Source organism: Desmodus rotundus, chromosome 8, assembly GCF_022682495.2.
Source record: "Desmodus rotundus isolate HL8 chromosome 8, HLdesRot8A.1, whole genome shotgun sequence".
In the NCBI taxonomy this organism is placed as follows: Eukaryota; Metazoa; Chordata; class Mammalia; order Chiroptera; family Phyllostomidae; genus Desmodus; species Desmodus rotundus.
In genome coordinates, this window is record NC_071394.1 from 94,656,656 (window position 1) to 94,683,654 (window position 26,999).

Sequence of the window (26,999 nt, forward strand, 5' to 3'; positions counted from 1 at the left end):
ACACCCCTTTCCAAAGATATGTCTACCTAGAACCTGTTCATATGACTTTATTTGGCCAAAGGGTCTTTGTAGATGTACTGAATGTCTTGTAACGATACTGAGATGGGATCGTCCTGGATTTTCCACATAGGCCCTAAATCTAATGACAAGTCCTTAGAAAAGAAGACAAACACAAGAAGGCCATGTGAAGACGGAGGCCGAAATTGGTGTGATGGAGACAAGCCAAGGAACACTGAGAGCCACCAAAGGCTGAAAGAGGCCAGGAAGGCCCCCACACACCCGGGGCCTTCGCGAGCACAGCCTTGTCAGCACCTTGACACAGACTCCTGGCCTCCAGAACCATGAGAGAATCAACTTGTTTAAGTCACTTAGGTTGCGGTAACTTGCTATGGCAGCCACAGGAAACTAATACACTAGGCAAATGAAGCTACATATACTCTGATCCAGAAATTCCTGCATAACAACCAGGAAACACTTACAAGCAGGTTCACAGCAGCAGTGCTGTTAGAGCTGAGAAACCTAACTGTCCAGTAACAGAATGGATACATTGGTGTATTCAAGCACTGGAGTTCAAATTCCACGCCATTCAACACACGCATTTCTCAGTGTGGAGTGAGAACACATCATAAAAGAATACATGCAGCATGATTCCATTTACGGGAACTTGGGGAATAGGCATAATGAAGTATATATCATGTAAGGATGCATACATATGTGGTCAGACTTAAAAAGATAAACAAAGGAAGAATTCTTCCATTAGGGCAGTGGTTCCAACCTAGACGGCACATCTCAGAGCTTTTAAGAAAGATTGATGCTAGGGCTCTCCACCCCAGGCCCATCAAACCGGTATCTCTGGGGTGTATAATCATAGAGACTTTCTACAGCTTCCCGAGGGGCCACGTAGGGGCGTTACTAATGTGGGTTAGGGTTGAGAACTGCTGTTCTACAAGAGGCATTTCTATTTCATGCCCTGAGTGATGGTTACTTGGGTGTTACCTAATCATTATTATTTAAATCACAGAGATGTTCTGTACACTCTGTATGTTCTAATATATTTCACAATTTAAAAAAAAAAAAAATCTCACATCTCCACTGACATGAGCTTCCCCAGAGTAGTCAAATTCACAGAGACAAAGGAGAATGGTGGTTACCAGGGTCTGGGAGGGGGATGGGGCTTTAGTGTTGAATGGGGAGAGACTTTCAGTTCTGGAAAATGAAAAGAGTTCTGGAGGCAGATGATGGTGTGGTGGCAAATCACTGTGAATGGGCTTAATGCCACTGAACTGTACACTTAACAATGGTTAATAGGGTAAATCTTGGTAGGTGAATTTTATCACAATGAAAAAATCTAACATTTCTTCCCAGCTAGAATTGGGACAGAAACAGCCCAATAAAAGGCCACACATTGATCTCAGCAGAAAGCATCATCCATGATAAACATTTACTTTCTCAGCAAATCTTCAAAACCATACAGTTGTTATTTATTGAGTTAGGTACATTTATTTTCTCAAGTCCAGAGAAAATTTTGTCCAACACCACACAGCAAATGGCCTAGCCAGGATTTGACCTTAGAATAGTCCAACTACAGAGCCCAGGGTCTTAAACCATGACCTTACTGCATGGTGAGCACTGAACTCATTCTCCTCGGGACTGCAGTCCCCCCACACCCACCACTTCCCAGTAGGAACAGCAGGAACAGAAGGAAGACTATTGCTGGTGGAGCCCCAGGCACTGTAGAGTCCTGGAGAAATAAGGGGGCAAGGGTGCCAAAAGCTCTATGGGGGCATCCCTGGGCCTGGGGCCTGGGAGGTGGAGACGATGTAGGTGGAGGTGCAAGGGCAGCTGGGCAGCCTGGGAGGGCGTCAGGCAGAGGCGTCTGAGGAGGGCTTCATCCAGGACCTGGGGTGGGAGAGGCGTGTCAGCATTCAGCCAGGTCAGTTCCAACCAGCTCTAAGCAAAATGGTAGTGAAGCAAGTACTTCCTCCTTCCCTCCATGTCCGTAGTTATTAACTTCCTTTTTACACGGATACATGTACACATTCGAAACACATTCAATATGGCAGACATTGGCTAGGGGTCCACCAAATCAGTTTCTACTTAGGCATACAGCTACACTACGTTTCCCAGCCCCTCCTGCCTTTTGGTGAGGACATGTGATTGAGTTCTAGCCAATACAATGGGAGTGTACGTATGCATGCTGCTTCCAGACCTGGCCCATGAAAATCGCCCACATGAACTTGTACTATCCCCACTTATCTGCTGGCTAGACAGCAACAGCCTGGGTCCCTGAGTGACTGCTTGGAGCAAAGCCCACCTGTGTCCCACCCCCATTAATTAGACTTAAAATGAAGGAAAATCAATGTGTTACGACTCTAGTACTCTGGGGCTCCCCTGTTAGAGCTGATGGCTATCCTTTTACCCCTTACACCAAAGAGACTCAAAGAATGGCAGCTTTAGAAGGGCCTTTAGAAACCAGCTAGTTCAACTCCCTTATGGAACAGACGGGCAGAATGAGATGCAAGAGAGGGGTGTCACTTGCTCAGGGCCAAACAAAACAGGGTTTTGTTACCTGTTTTGCTACCTGTATAGCAAAACAGGGTTACAGACAGACTCGGAAGCCAAGAGGACTGCCTCCCAGTCCCAGGCTGCACAGGTAATGTCTGGAGATGCTGTCCACCCTTGTCCCGCAGCCCATCCCCAGAAGGCAGAAGGCAGAACAGCTTGGGTACCTGTCTTTGGGGTTTGGTGCTCTCCGCTGGCAGTAGAAAGCGCTGGCCCAGGACAGTGCCCACGCGGGCAGAATACCTGTGGTCCCCAAGCACAGGGCAGAGCTGCAGTACCATGTGTACCTGCAGCTGACTGGGGAACACTGGGAGACAGGGGAGACACGACAGATGGTGAGCAGCTGCTCTCTCCGTCCTACCCAGTATCCTCCCAACCCATTTCCTCTGGGCAAACACCACACCCCACTCTCAGATCAGGTGGTTTTAGTGAGGCCAGTGCTACTGCCCCGGCCTCCAGAGCAGGTCAGGATAGTCATAGCTGTCAATTCACCTGGCCTGTGGGATTCACCCAGGAAGAGGGGCAACCCTGAATTTATTGTTGAAGCTACTAGGAATAAAGACTGCTCTTTCCTGTAGCACAGCAATAACCACCTAATAAAGAGCCCTCCCCCCCCAAAAAAAGAATGCTCTTTCTTGCTGGGGTGCTAAACTGGTGGAGTGTGTAAGCCTGGAGCTGCTAGAGCCCCTGGCCATCTGCTTCACCAGGGGGGCACCTGTGGGAGAAAGAAGCCAACGCACAGGAGGAAAGAAAACATGGACAAACAGCTTCCTGATGGCATCCCTGAGCCTCTGGTCCAGCCAAGAAGTTATGTGAGCCAAGAAATTATTATTATTATTTCTTTTTTTTGGCTTATACCAATTTGAACTAGCTTTTGGGAAACTTACAATCAAAAGTACCTTGACTAATACAGAGATTGGGGGGGAGGCGCTATATGCTAGACATGGCATTAAATGTCTCACATATGTAAGCCTATTCAGCAGTCATGACAACTCCGTAAGGCGGGTCCGACCACCACTGTGGAAAACCAAAGCTCAAAAAGAAGCGACCTGCCTACCACCATAAACGGATTTAAACCCAGGAGCTGTACTCTGCTTCCATGTCTGGCAATAATCTGAAAACACTCTTGCTATAAACCACCTAGAAACACCGGGGAAATATAACAGTCATCTTTTTGAATACACAATGGGCATACAATAAATAAGGTCCCTGAGACCAAAACACAACAAGGAAAAATCCAGAACATACAAGAGCCAACATTTCACCTATTCCAGGGGTGCTGCCAACCTTGACACCCAGAGGGACTGGGTTTAAGTAGCTACCCTGGGTGTCAGGGATGAGGCCTTGCTGCCCAAACGAAACCCTACAAGGGCTACATCCTCAGTGAAAGGGTGGACCAGGAGAACAAGCCAGCTGCCAGAGAAGCCGTAAGAAGAATGAACAAGTTTTCCCCTGAGAATTCACAGCAATGAGCCTGCTCTCACACAGGTTTGGGGCTCTAATACTTCTTGAACGCTCTGTGAACTTCCAATGGAGACACTAACATTTAGGGAGGTCCTGAAGTAGTTAGAGCCCTAAAGCCTTCAGCAGAAGCAAAGGCACAACCTCTCCCAAAGGTCCCACCTCAAATGAGGCAAAGGATTTCCACAGATGAAGGCCCAGCTGAACCTGAATTCACAATCCTGAATCACAGAGCAGGAAAGAAACAATCCACCAAGCGTGAGTCAGCAGGACACACAATAGAATTAGACCCTCAAGAATTTCAGAAAATTCTAGAAATTATAGAAATAATTCTAGGAATTATAGAAATACAATTGTTTCAAATTTAATCATTTGAAGAGATTAAAGACAAAAAAGAACAAATAGTATGGGGGGAAAAACACGTCATATTTTTTTAAGGACACTTGTATTTGTGGAAGAACCAAACAGAAGTGAAAAATACAGTCAAGTACTGGCTGAGTAGCTCAGTTGGTTGGAGCATCATCCTGACATGCCAAGGTTGCAGGTTTGATCCCAGGTCAGGGCACATACAAGAATCAACCAATGAATGCATAAATAAGTGGAACAACATATCGGTGTTTCTCCCTCTCTCTCTAAAAATCAGTTTAAAAAAAATGCAGCCCTGCCCTGGCTGGTGTAGCTCAATGGGTTGAGCACTAGCCTGCTAACTAAAAAGGTCATGGGTTTGATTCCTGGTCAGGGCACATGCCTGGGTTGCATGCCAGGTCCCCAGTTGAGGGCGTGCAAGAGGCAACTGATCAATGTTTCTTTTGCACATTGATGTTTCTCTCCTCTCTTTATCCCTCCCTTCCCCTCTCTCTAAAACAAAATAAAATTAAATTAAATCAAATTAAAAAAAACAACCTAACCCCCCACACCTAGTTTCATCACAGGGAAACTACAGACCACCAAAGACAAAGAGAAGACCCTGGGATCAATAACTAAGAGAAAAAGTAGATGAGCGACAAAGGAATGACCGTTAGAAGACAGTAGAAGCGCTGCCTCCTCCAGCTGGGCTTGGTCACATACACTCTGGGGGGCCTTCAAATGCTCCCAGGCTGCTCCTAACACCACCATCTTCCTCCCCTCCCCCGCCCCCCGCCTCCCCAGCCAAATACAGTCCTAAAGTCTGGCTGGGGCTCTAGACCCACTTGTGACCCACCTGTTAGTGGTTGCAGCTGGACCAGGGCACAGCCAGAACCTGTGGCCACTACACGGAAGTGGCTTAGGGTCCTCTTGACACCTTCCAGGATGTCCTTTCGGGATGGAGACTTCACTGGAACTACCTGTGTTATCATCCGCTAAGGATGAAGAAGCTGTACACATACCTGGGATCTAGACCCAGACCCTCCCTGAGCCTAACAGACTTAGGACAGGCAGTATAAGCAGCAGTCACTTGCCTGTTTTAGGGTACAGGAAAGCCAGCCACTCACACCCCAAGTCTATAGCCTTAACTGCTCTATAAGGGTAATATGTCTGGAGAGTCCCCTCCTGTTCCCCACCCAGACCCCAACTCACGACACCAACGCCATCAATGTGTTCCAGTTTTAGAGCTGCTTGGATCTTCCCCTCAGAAGTAGCTGGAATCCCATCAGTGACAGCACTGAAAAAGAAGCAAGAGGAGGTCACACAGCAGTTTGCCAGGACCTCCCCACTGCCGTGGGAGCCTGCCAGCACCTCTCACCAGTAGGTGGCTGTAGGTCTTTGGGCTCTTCGTGAATGGGCAAAGAACTTCTGGAGGCGGCTTGCTGTCTGAGGACAACTGGAAAGGAGTACAAGCCCAGAGGTCTCCCTGGAAGAAGAGAACAAATCACAAAAGTTAAAGTGCCTTGGGCTCACTCACAAAAAAGTGAGGAACACTGACCTGCTCAAGGCCAAAGAGTAACACCAGACTATAACCCAGACCTCCTCCTGAGATCAAGGCTTCCTCGTGTTTGATAACCAGGCTATGTAGCTCACTGTGTCTCTCGTTCTGCCCTGGTCCCCAGGGAGCTCAGAGTCAAGTGCCATAACAATTACCACCAATTGCTGAGTTTCTACCACGTGCCAGGCACTGTACTAGGAATTTTATATACATATTAGCTCTGAAAGAATTAAATTCCCCACAAACAAGCCCAGGAGTTTGTGAAATTGCAAAAATATTTCTTCTTAAGCACCACCTCTAATTGATGGCAGTTAGAGGAAAGTTGATATCCATGATCAACTCCCAATGCCTGCCATGAGTATGGGCTGGGAAAAGTGACTGCCTACTGAGCATTGGTATAATCAGCTCTATCTCATGGTTAAGGAAGCTGAGGCTCAGTGAAGTTTCATGCTTTGCCTAAGATCACAGTTTGTGCACGAGGATTTGAACCCAGGTCTGCCTGCTTCCTCCTGTACCTTGTATTCTATCTCTATAATCCCAAACTAGCCACAGAAATGTCTCAGCTTATTTCTAAGCAACCTGTTCCCAAACCTTAGATGGATTCCTGTCCTCCTACCTCCCTATCACCCCCACCACTTACTTCCCAGATGCTTGGACAACCTGGAGCTCCTGCTCCCCAAGCCCCAGGGATTGGCTCAGCTCTGGCAGCACGGAGAACAATGTCAGCTCTCCTGGTTTTCCTGGGAAAAAAAGACAGAAAATTACAAGTTGCTCCCAGAGGCAACTTTATCTCACCACCCCCTTCTCTTCATTATTCCCTCCCTCAGAGATGTCAAACTCCCTTTCAGTGCATCTCCTTCCCCTGTCCATACCTGTCACTGGAAGACCCTGTGGCTTGTTCAGTGTCACCAGTGGTCCTGAAACATACATGACAGGAACATCATTGACAACAAAAGCAGCAGTCAGTTTACAAAGCACTTTCTCAAATCATGTTATCAGGCAGCGCCACTACAACTCTCAGACATGAGTTATCAGCCACACCCTGAAGTGAACTTCCTGTCCCTCACATATACTAAGCTTGCTGACACCTCAGGGCCTAGCTTTTACTGTTTCCTCTGTCCCAGATTTTCACATGTCTGTCTCCTTTGTATCACCTTGGCTAAAATGTCACCACCAAAGAGACCTATTCTGCAACCTAAGGTCTGCCCGTGCTCCTATGGTTCCTCACTGTCATAACGCTTTTATTATAGCACTGATCACTAGCTAGTACCTTGTTCATTTATTTTGGGTTTAATCCATTTCTCCCACTAAAATGTTGGCTCCCTGAGAGCAGGAACAATATTTATCTTGCATAGCTGTGCCTAGAACAGTGTCTGGAATGTAGCCTATGCTCAATAAGTAGTTGAGAAAATTATTGAATCGCTTAATGAAGACTGATGCTCAAATTGTTATTTTCCTAATGCCACACGGCATGCTGATTACAGAACCTAGATCTGACTCCAAAGCCTGTGTTTTGTCCATAAGCCATTTATTACAGCAATTTCCATTCTGAAGTGCCTACTGTGTTCAAGACTCTAGCTCTTCACACCCTCCCACCCTACACTCCATCCTCATAATGCTGAGACGAGGAGAGATTATGTGGCTCTTCCTTGCTCATGCTTCTGGTGGCAGGCAGACCAGGATTTGACCCCAAAGGCTTTAGTAGGGAGCCCAGTCAGCCCCCAGGCAGACTCCCCTCCCAGGTCTCTGTGCAGCTGTCCCTCTCACCCTCACCTTTCTGGTCCACCACAGATGCCCTCAACACATCAATCAGCTCCTCCCGACTGAGGTTCTCTGGCTGCAGCAGCCCTGGGAAGGGCTGGTTTCCCAGGGACCTCGACCGTTTGCTGGAGCCTCGAGGATGCAACTGACGCCTGGAAAGGTGGGTTAAGCAACAGGGTAATGATTCGTTCCCCAAGGTGTTGCCCATTCTTATCTCCACGCACCTCTTCCCAAACCCTAATAAATGCCTCTGAATGCCTGGCCTGAGCTCTCTGAAAACTCTGATTCGACTGGCCCCGTTTTACAGAGGAAAGAACTGAGGCTCAGCGAGGACTGGAGACTAACGTGCCATCGCACAGCGGAACCGGCATTAAAACCCACATCTTCTTAATTTCAGATCCCGCACACATCTTCCCCAGCCCCACCCTCCCTCTCACACGAAGTTGGGGGCGGGTGCAATCACCGGGCCTCGGAGCCAAAGCCTACGACCTTACGAGGCGCGCAGACCCCAGACCCCCGCCACCTGCCGCTCCAGAGGTGGTCCAAAACACGGTAGCCACCCATCTCCCGTGTGAGGCTAGTGCGCATGCATTCAGGCTCGCCCACAGAACGCTGATTGGTCAGATTGGCTGTCAATTGGAATAGTTAGGGCCTTGAGAAGGCGGGACTTTGCCTTCGCCCTGGAAGGAAGTGAGTAGATCGCGCCAGTGTTAATAGGGACCTGACGCACAGAGCGGAGGTGGCATTTGTGAGGGTTGGAGAAGCTGTATCAGGGTGTGGTTGATAACTCATGCCTGAGAATTGTAGTGGGGACACATGATAACATGAATTGACAAAGGGCTTTCTAAACTCTGCTGCTTTTTTTGTCAATTAGAATTAGATTTATATACAAAACGGAGACCTAAGGTTAAGGTTTTCTGATTACCATTCCAGTTCTTAGGAGCCTTAGGACTTCAAAAAGCCACTGTTATGCACAATATTGTAAGGCAATTTGGGAGGGGGGCGGTGAAATCCACAGTAAAGCTGCTTGGAAAAACAGCCTGGTGCATAATCCAAAAGCAGAAAAAATTCAGAGGCAGAAAGAGATTCATTAAAGCATTATTTATCAAAGCAAAAACAAAACGAATCTCAAAACTGGAAACATAAGTTGTCCTGTGATTAACTCTGTAGGGGAAATGAATCTAATATATCACACATTCAACAGTTTTTGAATGCTAACTGTATTCCAGGCCTTGGCATCGGTAAGCTGGAAACAGATCAGCAAGACCCAGGCACTACCCACCGGAAGTTCAACCAAGTGGACACAGTTCAGATCACAGCATCATAACACACCTTGCTAAACCCTGTGCAGATTGTAAGAGAAAACAGTGAGGAGGCAGGTGAAGTCAGAACTGCTGTCCAAGCATGGGTTGTGATTGACAAGCTGCGAAGAACTTAACACAAATTCACCAGGAGGCAGAGCGAGGGAACAATAGATGAGTTAAGTGGGGGTGGGGGTGGAGACCAAAATGGATTTATGCTATAATTACAGTTATGGAAAAGTTACATGCAACCTGTGCATTGTTTTATTTATTTACTAAGAGCACTATAACTTTTAATTCATTGTTTGCATTACCAAAAGACTTCAAATTAACATAAATCCATCAACAGAGGGATGGCTAAGTGAACTGTAGCACACCTATACAATTCACTGTATAGGTTTGTATAGGAATGTATAGGTTTATATGGGCTGATATTAATCAACCTCCCCAGAAAATATTAAGTCAAAAAGGAAAAGTGAAGGGCAGTGTGATTTGAATATGCATGTACAGTATATATACAGTCCTGTGCTTCATAATGACATTTTGGTCAACTACAGACTACATGTCATGGTAGTCCCATAAGACTAATGGAGATGAAAATTTTTTTCTTTTAAAGCTTTTATTTACTTATTTTTAGACAGAGGGGGAGGGTGGGAGAAAGAGAGGCAGAGAAACATCAATGTGTGGTTGCCTCTCATGTGCCCCCCTACTGGGGACCTGGCCTGCAACCCAGGCATGTGCCCTGACTGGGAATTGAACCAGCAACCCTTTTGCAGGCTGGTGCTCAAGCCACTGAGCCACACCAGGCAGGGTGAGATGAAAAATTCTTATTGACTGGTGATGTTGTAGCTGTCATAATGTCATATAGCACAAGGCATTACTTACCATATTTTTTCAGACTATAAGACGCACCCCCCAAATTTGGGAGGAAAATGGAAGTGCGTCTTATAGTCCGAATGTAGCTTACATGACTTGCCGGGGCAGAGGGGATAGTGGTGGAGCGGGGGTTTTTTTGTTTTTGTTTTTTTTCCTATTTTCCTCCTCTAAAACCTAGGTACATCTTATAGTCTGGTGCGTCTTATAGTCCGAAAAATACAGTATGTGTTTTTGGTGATGCTGGTATAAACAAATCTAATGCATTGCCAGCTGTAGAAAAGTATAGTGCATGCAATTATGTACAGTGCATAATACTTGAAAATGGTAATAAATGACTATGAGACTGGTTTATGTATTCACTATACTATACTTTTTATCATTACTTTAGAGTGTATACTTTCTATCTATTAAAAAAAAAATGTTTGGCCCTGGCTGGTGTGGTTCAGTGAATTGAGTGCTGGCCTGTGAACCAAAAGGTTACCAGTTCGATTCCTGGTCAGTGTACATGCCTGGGTTGCCAGCCAGGTCCCTGGTTGGGGCATGTGGGAGGCAACTGATTGATGTTTCTCTCTCACATCAATGTTTCTCTCCCTCTCTTTCTCCTTCCCTTACCCCTCTCTAAAAATAAATAGCCCTGGCCGATGTGGTTCAGTGGATTGGGTGCCGGCCTGTGAACTGAAAGGTCGCTGGTTTGATTCCCACTCAGGGCATATGCCTGGGTTGTAGGCCAGGTCCCCAGTTGGGGGCGTGTGAGATGCAACAGATCAATGTTTCTCTGCCTCTCTTTCTCCCTCTCTTCCCCTCTCTCTAAAAATAAATAAATGAAAGCTTTTTAAAAATAAAAACAAATAAATAAATACAATCTAAAAAATTATTTTTAAAAAGTTTGCTATAAAGCAGTATGCCATGTTAGACCAACAGCCCCATATATCTCATGCTTACTATGTCTCTTAATTGCATCATTTTCTCTTGTGCTTGATTTAATCTTGTGTTGTTTTGTACAGTAACATGTAATACAGGCGTGTAGTCTAGGAGCAATAGGCTATACTATATAGCCTAGGTGTGTAGTAGACCATATCATCTAGGTTTATGTAAGTCCATGACTATATATGTGTGTGAAATTTATGTATATGTATTAGATTTATATACTCCTGCATTTTTGAAAGGACACACACACGCACGCAATGGTGGTTGCTTCTGGAGAAGCAATCAGAGGTGAAAAGATGAATAAATATTTTTTCCTTTTGGAAGTTTTTTAAAGTTTTTTTATCTCACCAATTTATTTCTTCTACACACACACACCCCTAGTTTAAAATCTAAGATATAAAAGACTATAAGATTCATAAAATGTTAAAATAATAAACATTTTTAAAAAATAGGTAGAAGTAAATTTTCTTAAAAGACTATGTGATTTTATGTATATGACACTTTAGGGACAACGCTCCAACAACTGAGCCACACCAGCTGGGGCCTATACATGGCATTTGAGAATAGGCAAACTGTACTCGCAGAAAACCAAGTTGATGCCAGAGGCTTGGGGTGGGTGGCAGGATGGGGATTGACCGAAAAGGGGTATAAGGGAGCTTTTCCGCACGCTGGCAAGGGTGGTTACATACTGTGTAAATTTGGCCAAACTTAACTGGAATATATATATATATGTAGTCTTATATATATATCTTATATCTTGAATTTTGTTGCATGTAAGTTATACCTCAAGAAACTCTATTTCTAATTCAAAGATTTAAATAATCAATTTTTAAATAGATATGAGTAAATAGTACTGACAAGAAATTTGGCAAGAATGCAAGTGGTTTTATCGTGTTTTGGGCTTGGACATTACTGTGCTTTGTCATAAGGCCCCATAGTACTTTAGAATCCTTCTTCTGAAGGTCTCCTGTGCATTTATAAGTGTCACAGTAGAATGAGCGGCCAGAGGGGAAATAAAGGCAGAGCCCTCACCATTGCAATCTAAGAAAGAACTTAATACATGAGCCTAAAAGCAAAGGCTCACCTGTTGACCCAGTAACCATGAGCCTGGCCCATCAAGGCTGCCAAGCATTCCGAACAACATATGCAAACTATGATAGCGCAGGGAGAAGCCCTTGAAAGTCTGTGTGTATCATCTCCACTAGCTGGAAAAAGGAACACCTTGAGGCTGTGTATTCATCCCAAAGCCTGGAAGGGAGAAGGGGAGGGGGACTACAGTGCCCAAAGGGGAAAAAAACCCATAAAACATCTTTGGTTAACTGCCTACCTCCTGTCACATATGCAAAACAAACAAATAGAGTCTGGAGCAAGACAAGGATTCGGACTAACCAATTCTCACACATACCTACGTTTGGGTAGTCACGCCCCCTGGGGGAAGCTGGCACCACTTTTACTCGTCAATCAATATATAACTTCTTCACCCTGACCCCGCCAACTGTATACATCCTCAGAATGAAAGACTTGCTCTCTTGGCCTTCTTGGCTCTTTTTGCCACACTGGGACCCCTGGCCAGCTGGCCTGTGGCCACCCTGCTTTTGCCATCCCTTCTCTAGCCACACTTGCTTTACTTTCCCATTAGAACTTAGCACTAACAGACTTTGCTTGCACACTAGTAGACTTGCTGATCTGTAATTCTTTACTGCATCAGCAAGAAGAACCGAGTTTCTGGGACTTTCTCCCATAACATAAGCACCAGCTTGAACAAAATGGAAAGACTGAGGCCGAGTAGCTGGGACAGATCCTAACTTCACTGCAGCAGACCTCTCCTTCACTACCGTGCTCTGCTCCAGGAGGGGCCATTCCCCTACTTGGACTAACTGCTGGCCCCGTTGAGGCTTGAGCTCCCACACTCTTTGAAATTTTCCCTAAACATGCTTCAGCCTCATCAAAGCCTGCCCTCTCCAGTTCACTGCCCACTGTTGATGCCACTCCATTAATCTCCAAGCTCCTTAAAGAAAAGGAAGAACCTATTTTCCTGGGCTGGAGCGGCTCAGTGCCAAGAGTCAGTCACTTAAGACTCACTTGTGAAAGTCTAAACTCAGGTGGAGGAGATGTGGGGACAAATTCCAAGCATCTGCCACCCCCAGCCCAACTCAAGGGTATGACTAATTTTATAGGAGGAGTGAGTAGGCAGCAGCCTCAGCAAAGGGTGACCAGGAACAGCTTCTATGCTGATATAAACATTGTGCCTCCATGTGAGAAGGCCCACTGCATGGAGCCAGGATGGCATTGAGCCAGGCCTCCAGCCATAACTGCAAGAGCTGGAAAGCCCAGAATAGAAAATGTTCTTCTGCTAGCTCTGGCAGCTTCTCCCACACATGGCTGCAGGGTATGTTGGATCAGCTGCCAGCATTAACTCTCCAACTCTATCGTTGGTAACCCAGGCCTTTGTCTTTGTTCTTTTTTTTTTTTAATTTTATTTATTTATTTTTAGAGAGAGGTGAAAGGTGGGGAGAGAAGGAGAGAAGGAGAGAGACACTGATGTGCCAGAGAAAATCTGATCGTTGCCTCTCACACACCCACAACCAGGGACCTGGCCCACAACCCAGGCATGTGCCCTGAGTGGGAATCAAACCAGTGACCTTTCAGTTTTCAGTTTGACACCCATCCCACTGAGCCACACATGTCAGGGCTGTCTTAGTTCTTAATAAGCCCAACTAGACTTTAAGTAAGGGTTAGAAATGACACATTTTTTAATCTGAGGGTTAGACTAAAGCACTTGCAAACCTAGCCTTTCTTGCTTGTTTTGTTTGAGTTGCCCTGCATTGAAAGATGCCAGCTCACACTGATGAGAAATTAATATTCTTTGTGGCTACCTAACAAGTCATTTTGAAATCCTGAGGCTGAAAGTTCTGGACTGTTTGGCAAGTTAGGGAAGGCACTGATGGAGAGCTGTGTTACAGCTTGGTTCATGCTTTACCACCTAAACACTTAAAAGGTTGTAATAAAGTACAACAATGAGAAGTTAGAAGACTGCTTTAATCTCACCCTGCCAATCAAAGGCAGGGTGAGATTAAGGTAAATTTATTTTGTAAATTGTTAATTAGAGTATGGATTGTATGGTTTGCTCAAGTTTCTGGTTAATCAGACATTAGTTCCAGAATCAACTGCAATTTTTTTTTTTTTTTTTGGCACAAAAAGTGCTATTTCTTGTAACTCCACATTTGGGAGAATGATTTGACAACAGAAGACTCCTTTTTTCCCTTAGGCCTTTCCAAACTTGTAGATAGAAACCCGCCCTCATCCCCAAAGAACACAGTCAAAGATGTAACAGTGTAAATCATTTATTGTGTATTTTCTAATATCATACACTAGTGGGCCTGACAATTCACTCAGGAGTATTAGGGATGGTGGCCAGGAAATAGGGAGTGTGATGAAAGTACAGCATGTGAAGATAGGCATCTGAGGGGCAGGCTTCCTGCCTAGTCTGTTGGTGACCAGTCTTGGTCAGCTAAGCTACCTTGGACAGGAAGGAGGTGGGCCAGGCCAAATCCCCTGTTCTCCTTTGGACAGCCCATGCCAGGTTTCCAGCCCTTCCCCTTGCTTCCACATTCATAGTCCTGTGGGGATGAGGGAATTGTAGGGAGGTAAGAAGCTCTCTAACTGCCAGCTTGTGGGTGCTACCAGCTCAGCATGGGGCCTCCAGTCTAGTCCCTGGCAAGAGAAGGCCTCCAAGACTTGGGCCTTCATTGCAGCATCTTCAGACAGGTTGGGATGAAGGATGGGGCCTTGCTCTTGGGAAGCTGCTCTCCTCCCTCTGTGGCATCCAGAAGCTGCTGCATATAACAGGAAGTGCCAAGCAGCACATGGCCTGTGGCCTGCATGCTGAGGAGGGCCCAGCGAAGAGCTTCCCTGGGTGGAATGAGAAGGTAGTAGAGTCAAAACACAAAGGAAACTGCCTGCATCTCCAAAATGCTCCTCCCTCATGAGTCATGTGCAAACAGAAACAGATGCTGCCTCCCCCCCCCCGCCCCCGCAAATGGGAAAGGGTCTATAGGTATTGCCTTCAACTCAAGGGTACCTTAATTGAGATGTCCAAAATTTAAACTCATTTAACAAGGCCTTTTATTTTTATGATACTACTTTGGCCAGCCATATTGATCTATATAACATGAAAATTGTAACTCTGCCTTTCACAGTATCTGCTCTAGACTCTGAGGCCTTTCCAAGTCATTTGTAGTCGAGCTAATTTTCTGAGTGCTGCACATGAAGACACTATTTTGATCCCACACAGGGTTAGGAGGTTGAAATAACATAAATCTCTTAACATGGGGCCTGATGTATAGAAAAGTAAGGGAAATGTGGGGTCAAGAGTAGCTGGTTGAGTGCGTGACTACTTTAACCAAGTTCTTAGCCAAATTTGTTTAAAAGAGATAGGTGGGAGTCACTAGGGGTGTCAGTCCTAGAGGGTAACAGGGAGGGGGAAGAAAGGAAATAAATACTTCCTGGATAATATTGAAACTTGTCTTATATTAACCTTCATTCAATAAATGATGGTTGAGGTAGAGGGGGGCAGAAAGATAATTAGAACCATAGACATCTACACATAAAAATACTTAAAAAATATAAAGGTTATATCTGAGATGTAACTCATTTCTCAAATTACAGAACTGAGGCTTAAAACCAGTTGTCCAGCCATAAATAGGAATGAAATTCTGACACATGTTACAACAGGAATGAGACTTGAAAACATTATGCTAAGTAAAAGAAGCCAGACACAGAGAGACAAGTCTTGTATGATTCCACTTGCATTAGGGCCATTGAATAGGCAAATTAACAGAGATAGAAAGTAGAACAGAGGTTTCCAGGAGCGAAGGGGGGGTGGGCAGTTAATGTTTAATGGGTACAGAGTTTCAGTTCTGGATGATGAAAACGTTCTGGAAATGGATAGTGGTGATGGTTGCACAACCCTATGAATGTCACTGAATTGTACACCTAAAAGTAGTTAAAATGGTAAGTTTTATGGGGTGTTATTCTAGCACAATTGAAAACCCCAAAACTAGCCAACAACACCATGTCACTACACTGAGTGCAGCTCACAATTGTTTTTCTGATACCAAGATATCTCCTGAGTTCAGGACTGAGAGTCCTACTTTCCCTAAATGGACTAAAACTTCTTGCTCTAGACCTTGAAATCTGCAAACTACTGACAGCAAGCCCAGAACAAGACAGGGCATGATACGGTATAGGAGGAAAAAGGAACTTCTAGCCATAGTGTCCTTTCTGGCAGGCAGAACCACGCAGCCTCAGGCTCCTCATCTGCAGACTGGGTGTGCAGAGAATAGAGTCAGAAAACCAAGAAGGTCTGATGTGCACCAGTGACATATGTTTCAGCAGAATTTCTCATAAGTTCCCTGAGGACAAGGGTCATGTGTGTCTTCATTCATTCTAGTTATTTGAATTACTTCTATCTGCCAGCATTCATCAAGGTTCTGGAGGCAACACAAATTCTTGCCCTCATGGAGCTTGTTCTGACATCTTGTTCTTTAGCTTACACAATAGGGCTAGGAACTCAATGAGTACTCAGTAAATACTAAATGAAGCAATTGGAGAAAGAGTGGAATCTGTCAGAAGAAACAGGCAAGATGTCATGCTCTGCTACTCCTTAGCTTTGTGACTTTGGACTGATTGGATGGCCTCTGCCTCAGTGGCACATCCATCTAGTGAGGTAAAAATGCCATGGAGCACCCCTGGGGCAGCTGCGTTGGGAAACACTACCATAACATTCCTCGTTGCATGATTTTTTTTTAGATTTTTATTTATTTATTTTTAGAGAGAAGGGGTAGAAGGGAGAAAGAGAGGGAGAAAAACATCCAATGTGCGAGAGACACAAAGATCTGTTGTCTCCAACTGGGGACCTGGCCCATCACCCAGGCATGTGCCCTGACTGGGGACCGAACCAGTGATCTTTCGGTTCACAGGCCGGCACTCCATCAGCCAGGACCCTCGTCTTATGATTTAACATATTCTCATGTTCCTCTGGTATTTGATTAGGTCTTTCCAAAGTAAAGTAAAAAGTTTTTAAAAGGTCATTAAACAATGCAAATGGCTATTGTCTGTCCATAGACATGCAAATTAATTCTGCCCTATGGAGAGACAATTATTTCACCCCTCTACCCCAACTGGATTTTCCTCCTACCCCAGGAGTGAAATCATTGTCTCTAATTGTAAATAACTGTATTCCAATTTTGTATCTATAAATTTATTTCAGCTTTATTGATGGACTTGTATATAGGTGGGGTTCTGAATTCCCCTTTGAACTGATTATAACTTCTTGCTGGTCCTCTCATTAATGAATGAGTCAAATAAAACCTTTTTTTAAACTTTCTGATTGATTTTTTTAGAGAGAGAAGAATGGAACGAGGGAGGGAGGGAAAGATAGATAGACGATGGATAGGTAGATAGATAGATAGATAAACATTGATTTGTTTTTCTTCTTTTCTACGCATTCACAGGTTGCTTCTTGTGCGTGCCCTGACAGGGGATCAAACTCACAACCTTGGTGTGTCAGGATGACACTCTAACCAGCTGAGCTACCTGGCCAGGGCCTCAGTAAAATCTGTGACGTGTGTTCATTTTTCACAGTTGATTAGAAGACTAGTTAGGAAAACTTACTATTTCAAATGAAAAAGGAAATAATTCTAGTGGAAAAATATTAGAAAAAGTAAATATATCCTGGTTCTGCCTAGAGGAGTGTGTGTGCCCCTTTGGCATACACTAGTGAAATCTAAAGCAATAGTTCAGCCGTAAGTTCTGGACAAATGCTAACTGTCTTGCTTTGTCAGCATCAATACCAGTTCTAGGCCCTAAAAGGCTGAGGTCCATGAGAGCACATAGTGGCTCTTCCACTGCTACATACTCACCCTGCCCCTAGCTAATCCCAATTCACTTACTTCATGATGCGCTTGGCCCCATAGCAGTTCAGATTGTAGGAAAGGGAGTATGTGCCATAGAGAGTCGCCTTTACATTCAGGCAGCCAATGAGGTCCTGTGGGTTCACCTTGTACAGGTCGAAAGTTACACGGGCCACATCAATCTTCTTGGCAGGTTTACGGGATGGGGAAAGTTGGTACCGAGAGCCCTGCATCAAGACAAGCATGTGGTTGGCATCCCTCAAGAACTTCCTCCAGACTCCCAGTGTTCTTTCTCCATAGGTGGCACCTCACCTGCTCTGATGGGGGCTGCCATTTCTGCCCCTTCTGCAGGACCATGAACACTGTGTCATCTGCCAGGGTCTGAAAGTACCCTTCTGTCTCTACAGCTGTGCCATCTTCCTCCAGCACCAGGAAGAAGGGCTTGTCCTCCAGTATCAGGGTGTCCCGGACCTGCGGAGTAAGGTTAGTGATGCTTCTGCCATCCCCTTGCAGCTATGGAGCAATGCTTCAACCAACTGAGCCGCATGGTCAGGGCTATATATACACCACATTTTTAATTGATTCAACAATTTTTTAAAATTTTGTTTATTTACTTTTAGAGAGAGAGGAAGGGAGGGAGAAAGGGAGAGAAACACCAATGTATAAGAGATATATAAATTGGTTGCCTCTTACACACCCTGGCCCTCAATCCAGGCATGTGCCCTGACTGGGAACCAAACCAGTGACATTTCAGTTTGCAGGCTGGTGCTCAATCCACTAAGCCACACCAGCAAGCACTGATTTATCAATTGACAGACATTTAGTTGTTTCCATTTTTTGAGTATCGTGAATAATGCTATTATGAACATTCAAGTATAAGTTCTTGAGTGAACATATGTTTCTTATTTTCCTGGGTATATGCCTAGGAGTGATACTGCTGAGTCATAATTAACCCCATTTTTAACTTTTTGAAGAACTACCAAACGGTTTTCGAAAGCAGCTGCATCATTTTATATTCCCACCGGAAATGTATGAGGGTTCCAATTTCTCCATATTCTCAGCAACACTTGTTATTGTCTGTCTTTTTTATTTTAGCCAGTCTAGTAGGTATGAAGTGATTTTGATTTGCATTTCCCTAAAGACAAAGATGTTGAATATATTTTCATGTGTTGTTAGATATTTATATATTCTTTACAGAAATGTCCACTCGAATCTTTGCACATTTTTAATTGGGTTGTCTTTTTGTTGTTAAATTATAAGAGTTCTTTATATATTCTTGACACTAGACCCTTATGAATATGCAATTTGCAAATTTCTCCCATTCTTTCCCTTTGATTGCTTGTGCTTTGGTGCCATATCTAAGAAACCAAGATCATGAAGACTTATACCTATGTTTCTTCTAAGGGTTTTATAGTTTTAGCTCTACATTTAGCTTTTTAATCTATTTGTACTTAATTTTGTACATAGCGTGAAGTAGGGATCCAACTTTATTCTTTTGCATGTGGATATTCCATTGTCACACCACCATTTGTTGGAAAGAGTATTCTTTCTCCATTGAATAGTCTTGGCATCCTAGCTTCCAGATTTGAGAGAAAATAAATTTCTGTTGTTTAAGTACCGGTCTGTACTACTTTGTTGGAGTAGTCCTAGAAAACTGATAGAGTGTGTCTATCTTTAAGTCGGTACCACAGAGTCTTGATTACTTATTGTACCTTTATAGTAAATTTTGCAATCAGGCCATGTGAGTCCCCCAACTTCCTATTTATTCAGGGTTGTTTTGGCTATTCTGAGTGCATTGCAGTTCTATTTAAATTTTAGAATCAATTTGTCAATATCTACAAAATGAGTACCTGGGATTTTGATGGGGACTGCACAGAATCTGCAGATGAGGTTGGGGAATCTTGCCATCTTAACAATATTAAGTCTTCCAATGCCTGAGCACATTTTTCTTTTCACTATTTAGGTCCTTTTTAGTTCCTTCATTTAATTTATTTCAACAATGTTAATATTCAATCTGTAAGTCTTATACCTTTTATTAAATTCATTCTTAAATATTTTATTCTCATTGATACTATTAGAAATTGAATTGTTTTCTTAATTTCATTTTCATATTGTTTATTTCCAGTGTATGGAATTACAATGGATTTTTATATATTGACCTTATCTCTTACAACCTTGTTGAACTAATTTATTAGCTCTAATTTTGTGTATATGTGTGTGTGTATTCCTTAGGGTTTCCAATATGCAAGATCATGTCATCTACAAACAGAGATAGTTTCACTTCTTGTTTTCCAATTAGGATGCATTTTACTTTAAAATCTTGCCAAATTACCCTGCCTAGAACGTCCAGTACAATGTTGAATAGAAGTGGCAAGAGCAGACATCCTTATCTTATTCCTGATCTTACAGGGAAAGCTTTCGGAATTCTACCATTAAGTATAATGTGAGCTGTCAGTTTTTTACAGATGTTTTTTTATCATACATATGTAATTTTAAATTTTCTAATAGTCACACTAAAATAATAACAGGTGAAATTACTTGTAATATGTTTAATTCAACCTAAACTATACAAACATAATTAAGATAAAATTGTATATGACTTTACATTTGTAAGTCTTCAAGATCCTACATGTACTTTATACTTAAGCACATCTCAATTTCAATTAGATAAATTTCAAGAGTTCAGTAACGACATGTAACTGGTAGCTACCGCATTGGAGAGAGCAACTCTAAACACACCAAAGTTTGAATTTCAGCCTCCTTAGTTCATTGTTCTGAACTTAATCAAGTCACATCATTTCTTTAAACTAGTGTTATCATCCAAAACGTTGAGGCAAGTACAATGTTAACTCTCACAATGACTAAATGCAAAAGTGTATGAGATGATAGTTTGGGTTTAAACTACTTGTGAATATACTCCAAATAAACTACAAGTGAATATACTTGGCCTCTGCCCCTAGAAAATGAAAATAATTGTAACTACCTCAAGGTTATGATTATAAGAAATGCTACATGTAAGTCATATGGCAGAGTACAAAATCCATAATGTGCATTTACTAAATTTTAGTAAAATTTCCATCTTAATTAGTATTACTATACTTTAATTAGCATTACTACACTAATTAAAATGGAAAGAGATCCGTGACATGTCATAGGATGAAAAGTCAGGCTCTATACTACATAACCCAATTGTTAAGTAAGTTATATGTAAGGATAGACTATTTAGGAAATTCCAGCCATACCATGACTTATCTTGGAATAGTAGAATTCTCACCTTACTTTTCTTACTTGGATTCACTGGAGAACATACTTTTCTGCCTATAATCCTTTAATAAAGGCCTGCAGTCAGCAACACACCAATAGCAATGAACACACTTAGCTCCCATATCTTGGTTTCTGAATACTATTCTTCACTAAAATGAAGCAGATATCTTTAGAAAAAAAAAATGGTGAACTCAAGGGCTAGGACAGGGAAAGTACAAGATGAGCCTATAATACCTTGTTGTGCCAGAAAGTCAGAAAGCACAACACAGATATAAGCTGAAGGGAGTCCTACTGGCCAAGACTGGGACAATTTGAACATCAACAAAAATAATTGTTACCATCCTTATATCTCATTTAAATAGGGATTCTTGAGTCTTGTTTTTGTTTTTGTTTTGTTTTTTTAATAAAGATTTTATTTATTTATTTTTGACAGAGGGGAAGGGAGGGAGAAAGAGAGGGAGAGAAATATCAGTGTGTGGTTGCTTCTCACACTTCCCTCAATGGGGAGACCTGACCTGGCCCAAAACCCAGGCATGTACCCTGACTGGGAATCGAACCAGTGACCCTTTGGTTTGTGGGCTGGCACTCAATCCACTGAGCCACAACAGCCAGGGCTTGAGTCCTTTTTGATATAAGTAAATGAATAAATTGAAATTTAGATGCAGAATGAGATTTTACTTAGTACAAAATACCTCCCTAGAAAATAATTAACACAAAGGGAAAACTAATAACTTTAAACGGAGAAACCTGACTGTACCTTTTTATTCAAAGTTAAACAGTAATGTGACAATTCAAAATTGTATACAATTAGACAATTCTAAACTAAAGGAGAATAAACAAAACAACTGGTTTATACTCTTCAAAACAGTCAAGGCCATGAAAGTCAAGGAACTGGAGAAACTGGTCCAGATTGAAGGAGACTAAAGAGATGTACAATTAAATAGCACACTTGATCCTGACCTGGGTCCTTTTGGAACAAAGCATATCATTTTGACAATTGAAAACACTTGAATGGAGTTTCCAGATCAAACGGTAGGAGTCATGTAATATTGTATGGTCCCTGATTTTGATGGTTGTATTGTGGTTACATAGAAGACTATCCTTGTTTGGAGAAAACACACATTGAAGTATCCAAGAATGATAGGCATCAGGTTGGCAACTTACTCTCAAGTGACATAGGAAGTCTTGTGTTGTCCGTGCAACATTTGTTAGTTTGAGATTGTTTCAAAATTAGGTTTTGGTTTCTTTTTTAAAGAAAATCCTCCACTAGCATACTGTTTTTAACATGAAACCCAACTATTCTCCTTCCATAGCCAATAAGGGACCTCATACCCTGGTTTCTGCCAACCATATCTCCTTACCCTCTCTCCCCTCACTTTCTCTGCTCTTTTCTTTCTGTTGCCAAATTTGGAAAGGTAGTCTAGATAAACAGATGTCCTCCCTGCTCTGTTGGATAGATTCACTTCTGGCCTGTGATCCATTCTGGCCTATGATCCTAGGCCTGTGATTCAGGCCTAGGAAGCTGAACACTCATGGATGTTCCTCCCTGCATCCTCTGGAGTTAGGGCTCTGACTAGGAATTCCCAGACTCAGTGGCTATAAGAATCTCCCAAAGAACCTGCTAAAAATGACAATCCCTGAGCCTTGCTCATGACCTAATCAGTCTCAGGGGGAGAGAAGTGTGGGAAGCCATGTGTTAACAAGGCCATTTTAAAGCATAAGGTGGTCCCCCAACCTCAGAGTCTAGACTCAAGTGCGAAAGAGCACTTTTGATTCAAGGCACAAGAAATGTAGTCTGAAGCAACCAGAAGCCTCAAAAGGGAGGAGAAATTGGCTTCCAGGAAGAATGGACCTAATTCAGAGAAATGGGGGAGTAAAACCTAGAATAGAGGGTTAGGTCAGCTATGATTTCTATATGCTCAACCGTCTAGTAATTGGAAGCCTAATTCAAGCATTTGATCTGTGTCAGGACCTGGACTTCCAGATGAGCGGGGTCCCACCCTCTGGTGCTGTAAACTAGTGGGGCAGTGAAGCACATGACTAATATACAGCCAGACTAGATAATGCTGTAGGCTGGGCAGTGGGAAAAAGTATTCCAACCAAGTGGAGAGGGAGCCTGGATATGGGGAAGGGTGTAACTACCACCCACAATAGTTGTATATCCTGGTTTCCTCCTCTGGAAACTTACCCGATTAATAGTTTGAAGAAAGTCTTCCACAGCCACCAAAAAGCCTTACATAGAAGGCCGATTCAGGAGGCAGACTGAGAACTGCCCTGGCTGAAGGGAGGAGATGAGGAAGGGAATGTCTAAAATCTTGCCCATTTCCCCAAATTCCAGGCACTTCTAGAGTTCAAAAACAATTGGAAAAAGCAACCTAAGGATCCTTCCAAAGAGAAAACATGCTCTGGGGCCTGGCTGAGTCGCTCAGTTGGTTAGAGCATCATCCTCATACACCAAGGTTGTGGGTTTGATCTCAGGTCAGGGCACATACTAGAATCGACCAATGAATGCATAATAAATGGAACAAAAAATTGGCACTTCTCTTTCTCCCCACACCCCATTCCTCTCTCAAATCAATCAATAAAAAAGAAAGGAAATATGTTCTGAAAATACCACTGATTGCTGGTATAGGAAGGTAATATACTGCTTTCCCCCTATCAACAGACATCACTAATCGATTGAAAAGCACTCTGGGCAGGCGCTACCAACCCATCTGAACTGGCCTCAGAAAGAAAAATTTTCACCATATAAGCCATGAACTCCATTCTTGCTGAACTCCCAGCTCGTGACCTGGAGGACAGAGGCAGCTGGTAGGGCCAACTCTGAGCCAGGGTCTCAGTGGTTCGGCTGTGCAGAGGTCAGGCCCACCCCTCACCTTGTGGAGGAGGTCCTCCAGACTGTGTGCCATGATGCCCTTTCGCACACTCCGATCGTTGGTGCTCACTCTGCAGGGCCGGGCTCTGAGGGCCTCCTGGCTGGGCAACGACAGCAGCTGCTGGGTCACTGCTGAGGTGCTCGCTGCTACATACCTGGGGGTGGTTTTGGGCATCAGAATTAGCTCTTTGCTGCTTCCCAGCTCTCATCCGATCCTATAACAGGGTAACTAACTTCCCAATCCCTCCAGCCTGAGCTTACTATATTCCTCTTCCCCTACCACCTACCAAGCTTGCTGTAGACAGTCTCACTCAGAAGTTAGCTACATCAGTGTATTTCAGACTTTAATGGCCATGTAAGTCCTCTGGGGATCTTGGTGTAAAGCAGATTCTGATTCAGTAGGTCGAGGAGGGGTTTGAGATTTTTTGTGTCTAGTAAGTTCCCAAATGATACTGACTCTGCCAGTTCTCAGACTGTGAGGAGGTACAAGGTGATAGAAGATCCACCCCACATTCCCCCATATCCACTTTCCTCTCTAGGCCTCACTCTTCTCACCCGTAAAGTGAGATGAAGTGGCGAAGCCGACATCAGTGTAAGGTATTTTTGAATTCTGACATACACATGTAGAACCAAAGGAGCGGAGGGAACCTGGATTTCGGAGTCAGGCAGGCCAAAGTGTGAATCCTGGCCCCACTACGCATGTGCTAGGTGATTGAGAGCAGTCACTCTGTGCTTCAGTTTCCTCATCTATTAATCTGTTGTAATAATGCCTGCCTCCCAAAGTCATGGTGAGCTTTAAATGAGATCAAGAACAAAAGCTCCAAGCACAGTGTGGTGGTGGTTGGGTACCAGGATTAACACCACCTGAGGGGCTTGTTGGAAGGACAAAATCTTGGGTTCATCCAGACCTCCTGAATCAGAATCTGCATTTTTATCAAGATACCCTAGTGAATTGTGTGCCACTGAAATTTGCGAAGCTCTGCCCTACAGCAAACAGGTAGTTCCCCTTCCCTTCCACCCTTGGCTCTCCTCACCTGGACAGGGACTTGGGGTGGAGAAGGCTGAGGGACTTCATGGCATATTCCATCCTCGTCAGCTGGACGGTGTTGGACCTGGAAAAAAAGCATAAACAGCTTGTTGTGGTGGGCTGAGAAGGTTTCCTCTCTTCATCATCGACACAGTACAGCCCCACCCCATCCAGCAGGCCTCCACTCTGGTCTCCCCTCTCAACTCAGAGACACCTTCCCCAGCCCTTCTCCTGTCCAACGCCATGCACAAGAACCTTGACCACATTGGAGACCCCCCAACCCCCCTCAGCAGCCGCACCACCCTTCCCAGTACCACTCACTCCATGTTTCTCTGACTCTGGTTCTGATCACACTGCTCCTAAGTCAGGGCTAAAGAGGTCTGACCTGGTTAGTTCCTTCATGGGGGCAAAGTCCACTTTATGCTGGAAGGACGTGAGTCACACCACCTCACGTGAATGGGGACTGTTCCCTCATCTGTAGTCCAGAGACTTCACAGGTCAGGCCCTCACCCACCAGGCAGCCCAGGCTAAGCCTGCTCTCTCCCATGGGTCCTTGAGCAACCCTAACCCTCCTGAGGCTTCCCGCTGATTAAAGGGACTTTCTGCAGTGAAGGAGCCCTTCTGTATCTAGTCTCTCTATTTCTGGAGCTACCATGTGGCGACTGAGCACTTGAAATGTTGCTAGTACACCCAAGGAGCTAGATTTTTAATTTTATTTAATGCTAACTAGTTTAAATTTAAATGGCCACTGTGTCTTATGGCTTTGTCAATCATACTGGGCAGCACAGCTCTAGCTGACAGCCTTGGGCTCACCTGCCACCACTTTATCTCCTAAACCTCTCTGCTCCAGCTCTCACACGCTCCAAGTCTTTGCACAGGCAGCTCCCCCCACCTGCAATGCCTTCCTCTGGCCCAAGGCTAACTGTTTGTGGCTTTGAAGCCCCAGTTTGTGTTGCTTCCCACTCCTTGGAAAGCCTTCTTACATGGCTCACAGAATGACCTCTTCATTCTGCCTTTCCTACTTCCTAGCCAAGTGTCTGTTTCTGCCTGTGCCCCCTAGTCCCTGGGTGCCTGGCTCTGAGATGTTTGCCCTAATCCTAGGTCCCAGCACAGAGAGGGCTTGGCACAGACCAGGGGCCTCAAGCAGTGGTCATGAAAGAAAAGCCTCCTTCCCACTCAGGTAAAATCACTCTTCCAGCAACTTGGGGAGGAAGGCTCCTCAGGCCTACCTGGCCTGTGAAAGCCCTCTCCCCTACTTTACACTACCCAAGTCTGCTTGTTTGGGCCTCACTCCTCACTCCCACTTCCTATCCATAGCAAAATTCTGCCAAACCCCACCTCACCTGCTCTCCAAGAGCCAAAAAAACAAAACACCCCCAAACAAAACATGCCTTACCTCCCCCTCACAGTCTCCTAAAATCCTTACTATACTGCCCTGCTCAGGACTGCCCTCCCTCCGTTTTATTTCCAGCTCCAGGAAGCCCCTCCCCTGACCTCCAGTGCCAGCTGGGGAAAAGAGCATGGGGAGTGAGTGCACAGTTCTCACCCTTGGGATTGCAGGCCAGCCTAACTTCCAGAAAAGGCCCGAAAGGCGGGGAGGAGGCATGTTACGACAGCTTTGGGACAGAGTCTGGCCCAGGGCTTGGTATCAGGCACAGAGGGCACAGAAAACAAGCCCTTGCGGGTTGTGGCTCCAGCTCCACCCATGGTAACTTCTTGAGTGTAGACAAGTTGCCTTACGTTTGCAACCTCCAGCTTCTGTCCCTGAACAGCAGGGAATAAAGATCCTTTTGTCAAAGGATTGAGGTGAAGGTTTGTGATAATAAAAGTAAAGGGCTTTGCAACAAAGACACTTAACAGATAGAAGAGAATATTGGTGTTATTAACAATATAATTATTTAAGAATAGCAGAGGCTGTTCTGGCTGGTGTGGCTCAGTGGATTGAGCGCCAGCCTGTGAACCAAAGGGTTGCTGATTCGATTCCCAGTCAGGGCACATGCCTGGGTTGCGGGCCAGGTCCCTGTTGGGGGGCGTGAGAGGCAACCACACACTGATGTTTCTCTCCCTCTCTTTCCCCTCTCCTTCCCTTCTGTCTAAAAATAGATAAATAAAATCTTTCAAAAAAATA

General features: G+C 44.3%; 2 protein-coding genes across 4 annotated transcripts; both read right to left on the reverse strand.

The window, feature by feature from the left end:
- Positions 1-1,416: 1,416 nt before the first annotated feature.
- Positions 1,417-8,278, reverse strand: RPUSD3 (RNA pseudouridine synthase D3). Of its 2 annotated transcripts, none has more exons than XM_024556568.3 (9): positions 8,151-8,278; positions 7,700-7,839; positions 6,799-6,843; positions 6,567-6,666; positions 5,747-5,854; positions 5,590-5,665; positions 5,225-5,348; positions 2,730-2,869; positions 1,417-1,899 (listed from the first exon to the last, which is right to left on the reverse strand). In XM_024556568.3, the coding sequence occupies exons 1-9, from the start codon at positions 8,273-8,275 to the stop codon at positions 1,708-1,710; spliced, it is 1,050 nt and encodes a 349-aa protein (XP_024412336.2). In that variant the 5' UTR covers positions 8,276-8,278; the 3' UTR covers positions 1,417-1,707. The 2 variants fall into 2 exon arrangements, with proteins under 2 accessions (XP_024412336.2, XP_024412335.2); XM_024556567.3 differs by having other exon boundaries at positions 1,418-1,899; positions 5,581-5,665.
- A 5,841-nt stretch (positions 8,279-14,119) lies between these two features.
- CIDEC (cell death inducing DFFA like effector c) lies at positions 14,120-26,371 on the reverse strand. Of its 2 annotated transcripts, none has more exons than XM_024556736.3 (6): positions 26,268-26,371; positions 24,879-24,956; positions 23,846-23,999; positions 18,018-18,176; positions 17,745-17,932; positions 14,120-14,703 (listed from the first exon to the last, which is right to left on the reverse strand). In XM_024556736.3, the coding sequence occupies exons 2-6, from the start codon at positions 24,929-24,931 to the stop codon at positions 14,538-14,540; spliced, it is 720 nt and encodes a 239-aa protein (XP_024412504.1). In that variant the 5' UTR covers positions 24,932-24,956; positions 26,268-26,371; the 3' UTR covers positions 14,120-14,537. The 2 variants fall into 2 exon arrangements, with proteins under 2 accessions (XP_024412504.1, XP_045048347.1); XM_045192412.3 differs by lacking the exon at positions 26,268-26,371 and adding an exon at positions 25,193-25,290.
- Between the last annotated feature and the right edge of the window lie 628 nt (positions 26,372-26,999).